We start from the raw sequence: 5,507 nt of genomic DNA on the forward strand, positions 1-5,507 counted from the left end.
CTCAGAGAAAGCTCCCAGAGTTCTTCTCCTCAGCTTCAGATGAAAGCATCAGGGCACTTCGAAAAGAACAGTTTGGTGCATTCAAGTGAGTCCTTTTAAATCTTTGCCACACCCAAACAATTCTTCCTTCTTGCCACCTAAGAATGATGTAGCAATGACTAATGTGCACTTAAGAATTTGTATCAATCTGCTTGAGGAAGGGAGGACCTGGGCTCCTGCTAGTGTCCAGACGATATGGAGAGGGCAACTGCCTTTGAGTATAGTGATGAAGTCCTCAGCACCTCCGAGTTTACAGTGTTTTTTTCAAGAATCTTGATGCCTGATAAGCATTAGGTTTTGATAAAGCTGAAGGGAAGGATGGCAGGTCTCTATTATTTACCTCTTGATCATTAGCTGTGTGTTTGACATACTCTAAAAAAATGAAGAAAAGAAAAGACAAAAAACAAAAATGACAAAACAAAACAACAACAATAACAACAACAACAACCCCCCCACACACACACATCTGTTAGTGCTATGCCTCAGGAAGGAAAACACTGTTCAGCTCCTAGTATTTCCTAGCATGAGTAATGAAAGAAGCTCACCAGTGTGCTGATGACTCTGGTTGATCAGCAGCAGATTAATGACATTTTCATGATGTCTCACATCTAGGGGAGGAGAGCTGAGCTGGTTCTGCTAAACTTGCAGAGATTTCACATTTCAGAGCCACACCTGTAATCTACAGTGCTAGATGCAGCCACAGGAAAAAAATGTACTAGGCCAAACTCTAAAATTTAACCTTGAATTTGTTCAGAAAGATGATCCTATTTTTTTGCTTTGCAAGGAAAACAGCCTAGAAGATTGTATACTGTGTCCTGTCCTCATGAATACTCAATAGATTTGAGGTTATCACTGTAGGAGGCAGAGATTGAGTGAAATAATCCGTTCTTTACTTGCCTCTAAAAACCATGAATGGATAGTGTCCCAGTGATCATCCCTCCAAAGACGTACTCATGTGCCCTGCACAATATATTCTTACTGCAGCTGTTCAGCAAGTGCTAAAGAGTATGTAAGTTCCCTGTGTAGGTGTTTCAATAACAGAAAAGCTAGCTTTGATTGAGTAGACGACCACCGGGCTATCAGTAAATACCTACTGAATCTCAGCAGCCGCCTCTTCCAGGGAACCTAGGCTTCTATGTTCTGGTTCCCAGAACTCTTCTCTCTTATGCCCATGAGCTACACCACTGTTGCATGATTGCCTTTGTTTCTCATCCATCTCTGAACCTAAGGTCATGGTCATCCTTGGATCCCAAATTGACCATACAGTGACTGGGTAGAACAAATTCTCCCTGACTGTAGTGAATGAATTCATAAGTGTGTACGCTTACTTTACATGTAAGAATACCAACATTCTATAGATGAAGTAAGACTTGTACACTTATTGTAGAGAATGTGACTGTGACAAGTGTATGCTCTAGTTGCAACTGGGATGTCTGTCCTATCTGTTGTACCTGGATTGCTCCTACTTTTCTTCAAGACCCACTTGAAATGAGATTATCTTTGATGGACCTTCTTGGTCCCCTCCTGCTTGGTGGCTGAAGTAAATTATTCTCCCCTTGTTCCAGTGTACTCTGCATGTATAACTTCACTGAGAATTTTTATTTTCCTTGTCACTGAGATCTGACATGCTTGGCCATCTCTATCATTTCTTTTTCCCCATGTATAGGACACGAGTGAGCAATCTGTTCCCGATGACACAGCAGATTCGAATAACACTGGCCTGCATGCCATTTTTTGTATAAATTAAGGCTTTTGAGTTCCAGGCCTGAGTTACAGTGATAGAATTTACTGACTTATGTAAATCATAATTCCAAACAGAAAGCTTAGCATTTTTCCAGTCTTTGCCCCCTTACCATCTCTTCTGTGTTGGTGCTGTTTTTCAGCTACCCATGGTAGCTCCTGGAGGCTCTTTCAACACACATCCTTCAGATCTCCAGTCCATCAGAAGATATTTTGTTCGTTTAGAATTATGATATGAGACTTAGAATTGTTACTTCTATTCTGGGAGGATTCCATTTTCATGGCAAAAACAATTACTTCATTGATAGGTATGAGAGTTTCCAAAAGGCTTTGAATAGGTTAAATGCTGGGATAAAAAGTAGAAGAACCCAGCTGTTTCACTCTCTAGCAGGAAAAGGGATTCCCACCAAGAACATAGTATTGCCTTCAAAACTAGTAAATAGATGTCCGCTGTACTCAGCAATGTGTAGGTGCAGATTTTTTTGGAGGTGGGGGGAATGGGGTGGGATGAGGAAGAGAGAAAGAAAACGTAAATGTGAAAAATGTTAAAGAAAATAGAAGGTGCTAAAATGGGATGGGATGGGAGAGAGAGAGAGAGAGAGAGAGAGAGAGAGAGAGAGAGAGAGAGAGGACATGTAAAGGAGGGCAGAATGAGAGGAATAAAAGCCTGATTGAAATAAAGTTCCTGATGAGCTAAGTCAAAATAAGTGCCAAGTCAATGGTCACTGACAAAGCAATGAACAACAGGTTCAAAGTCACAGAGCGCATCTCTTTGTTGTATTCAAGGGTATATACACTCACCCTTCAGTGTGCATAGCCAGTGATATTTGTTGTGTCTCAAGCTGGGTTTATTTTCCTTAATTGCACATGAAATCAGAAGAGATGGAGAATGTAAACACACTTTAGATGAATGGCTAACATTCCACTGAACCTGCAATAATTTATTTAATTCACAGTATACATAAATCCTCCACATTCTGAGTGACGTAATTTAATATTGCTCCAGTTTGACTTGTCAGACTTCAGGATTCCACCCACACTAGAGGCTCAGTGAGATTTATAGCTAACTCTGTGTTCATTTTCAGCATAAATCACAAAAATAAAAACATTCACAGTATAAAGTCTTTCTGAGTTTTAGACAACTGTTGCAAAGTTAAGCTTCTGTAGCATTTGGGGGAAATTAAGTTGAGATCTATTCATAGATATATTTTTAAGTCCTCACGTGTTCATCCTTAAGTCAACTCTGATTTCTTAGGGGTGATTAGTCTGAGACTCAAGGTCATGATTTTCATGATTCTCCTAATTATAACTTCTGGGAGCTTCAAACTTCTTTCTACCATGATGTGACACCATTGAAATTGTTACCAAATTTTGAAAGGATAAATACTTCATAATACATATATTTTTTTCCTCCTTGGTCTTTAGAGATTTCCTGTATGCAAAGTTGCAATTGTCTTTCCATGCCTCATTTCAGACATAACATTATGTCCTGTCTAGATGTGGTTTTTAAATCTTGGCTCTGGCACCTCATAGCTGTTTGATCTTGAACTATTGCATCATGTCTCTCAGCCTTGGTCTACTCATTTGCAAAACTGAGATTATGCTCCCTACCTTTCATGGTTTGGGGCTAATTAAATAAGCTAATGTATCAAAAGTATTTGTGATTTATAAAACATTTCACAAAGGATGGATACTTTTATTATTGTGGTTGACACAGTCATAATCATCATCATATTTTTAGTGTTCTTATTTTAGCATAAATTCTACAAGGGCTTCTTCCAATTTCAAAGCAAACATCAAGTCTGAAACATTTTGAGTTGCATAATCTCATGTTTTGATGTGAGAGAGGAAATGTTGTTGACTATAGAGTTTTCTCTCATATAGAGTTTCTCTCATTGACTATAGAGTTTTCTAGTCAATGGATCCATATAATGTGGCATGATTTTTTAAAAACTATATTCAAAATTTATGCATAGGTGTATATGTCTGCATGAGTTTATAGGTAGCATGTGTGTGCAGGAGCCCATCAAAGCCAGAAGATGGCATCAGATCCCCTAAAACTAAAGTTGTGAGCTACCATGTAGGTACTGGGCACGCACTTAACCATTGAGCCATTGTTCCAGCCACATTTGACATGATTTTTATTTTGTTATTGATGATTGATTGTTTAAAATGACATGCATCTGAAAACTATGAAACAGGTTTAACAGAAATGTGTTTTCCAGGGTTATTTAATTAGCAATGATCTATGATTGATTTCTTCTTCCTTCAGGAGCTGGCTTGATGCATAAGATCTCCTTTCAGGCAATCCTTCTAGTGATGTGTTTAATCATTTCTGCATGTGCAAGGTAATCCTAGTTTTGCTTTCTTACAATAACATTTCATAATAAATGGGGAGCTGTAATTGATGGATGAATTTCTTGCCTCCTTCCAGAAAACATTTTAGGTAGCTCTATAGCTAAGATTTGTTTATTTATCTGGTATGATTTGACCTTTTTTTTTTCATGCACCTTCTCTCTCTTCTCCAGTACATACAGAGCTAGCATACATTGCTTAGAGATTGATTTGACCATGTGCTGTATTCTGTCTAAGCTGCGATGGCAAGGAGAGCTACAATCCAAGTTTCCATTTCCGTTCATTCCAGAGCACTTGAAGTCCCCACTGAGTCTCAACTTTTCTTATTGTAGTTTGTATCCTAAAATACAGAAGAATCAAAAAGGTATCCTTGAAATTTTAGAGTCTAAAGGTTAGCAATATTTATCTGGAACTGACAGAGTGGTGTATGGGAGTTTATGAATTACTTCAGCTATGAGTGGATTAACTGGTTGAGAGAAGGCAAGATTATAAAGGGAAAATGGATTATAGCAAGTATTTTGAAGCAACAATCTTGGGCCACAGTAACGGACACTAAGAATGATGTTATATTGATGTTGAAAGGCAGTTGCTGGGCATATGTTCATGTTGAAGTACTTTGTGTACAAGCTTGTAGTGAGCTTGTGAAACTTTGTATTCCTGGGCAAAGTCTTTCTTAATAGTTACTATCAGACAACCATATGTAAAGATCCTTTGTTCATACAATCCTGACTTTATTTATTGCCTTAAGCTATCAACTTTCACATAATAGCTGTCACTTTCAGAGGAGCCAGCTTGGCATGGATAGACAGCACTAAGTCCTGACTATATGTGTGTTAAGTCTACCTCCTATCCTAAATGTTCTTGGCATGTCTTCTCTGTCCATCTTTTCTCAAAATTATAGAAAAATGTTCAAGTCCCATCAGTACTAACCCTGTTCATGTCTCAGAGCCTTTGTTATCTCTTCCCGGAACAAGAATATTTCCCTAAACTAATAACCCATGACCTTATTTTTTTCTGGAGTCTTTTCACATTCTACATTAGAGAAAACTTCTTTGGCAAGTATGCACAGACACTATAGCACTGTTCATCACAGATATGCCCTGCTTTTTTTTTTTTTTAACTTCAGAACACTTTCTACTACTGACTCTGCATAACTATATGTTCAGTTATCCAAATGTTACTCATCTAGCTCTCATTATAAGAATGTGAGCAATCTGCTAATGGCATGGCTTAGCAAGTAAAAGAGTTTTCAGTGCAAGCTTGATGTCTTGAGTTCAATACTTAGAACCAACATCGGAAAGAGAGAACTTACTCTTGAAAATTGTCCTGTCATTCATGTGCACATACGAACATCCATCCATCCATCCATCCAT

General features: G+C 38.2%; 1 protein-coding gene across 1 annotated transcript in view; it reads left to right on the top strand.

Annotated features, from left to right (window-relative positions):
• Tmem71 (transmembrane protein 71) overlaps positions 1-5,507 on the top strand; it is a 43,184-nt gene that overhangs the window by 26,391 nt on the left and 11,286 nt on the right. The window contains exons 7-8 of the mRNA XM_028773274.1: positions 6-85; positions 4,052-4,127. Coding sequence (XP_028629107.1) covers positions 6-85; positions 4,052-4,127 — 156 coding nt within the window. The remainder of the gene's footprint in view (positions 1-5; positions 86-4,051; positions 4,128-5,507) is intronic.

This window comes from Grammomys surdaster, unplaced genomic scaffold (genome assembly GCF_004785775.1).
Source record: "Grammomys surdaster isolate TR1022 unplaced genomic scaffold, NIH_TR_1.0 224, whole genome shotgun sequence".
Taxonomy (NCBI): domain Eukaryota; kingdom Metazoa; phylum Chordata; class Mammalia; order Rodentia; family Muridae; genus Grammomys; species Grammomys surdaster.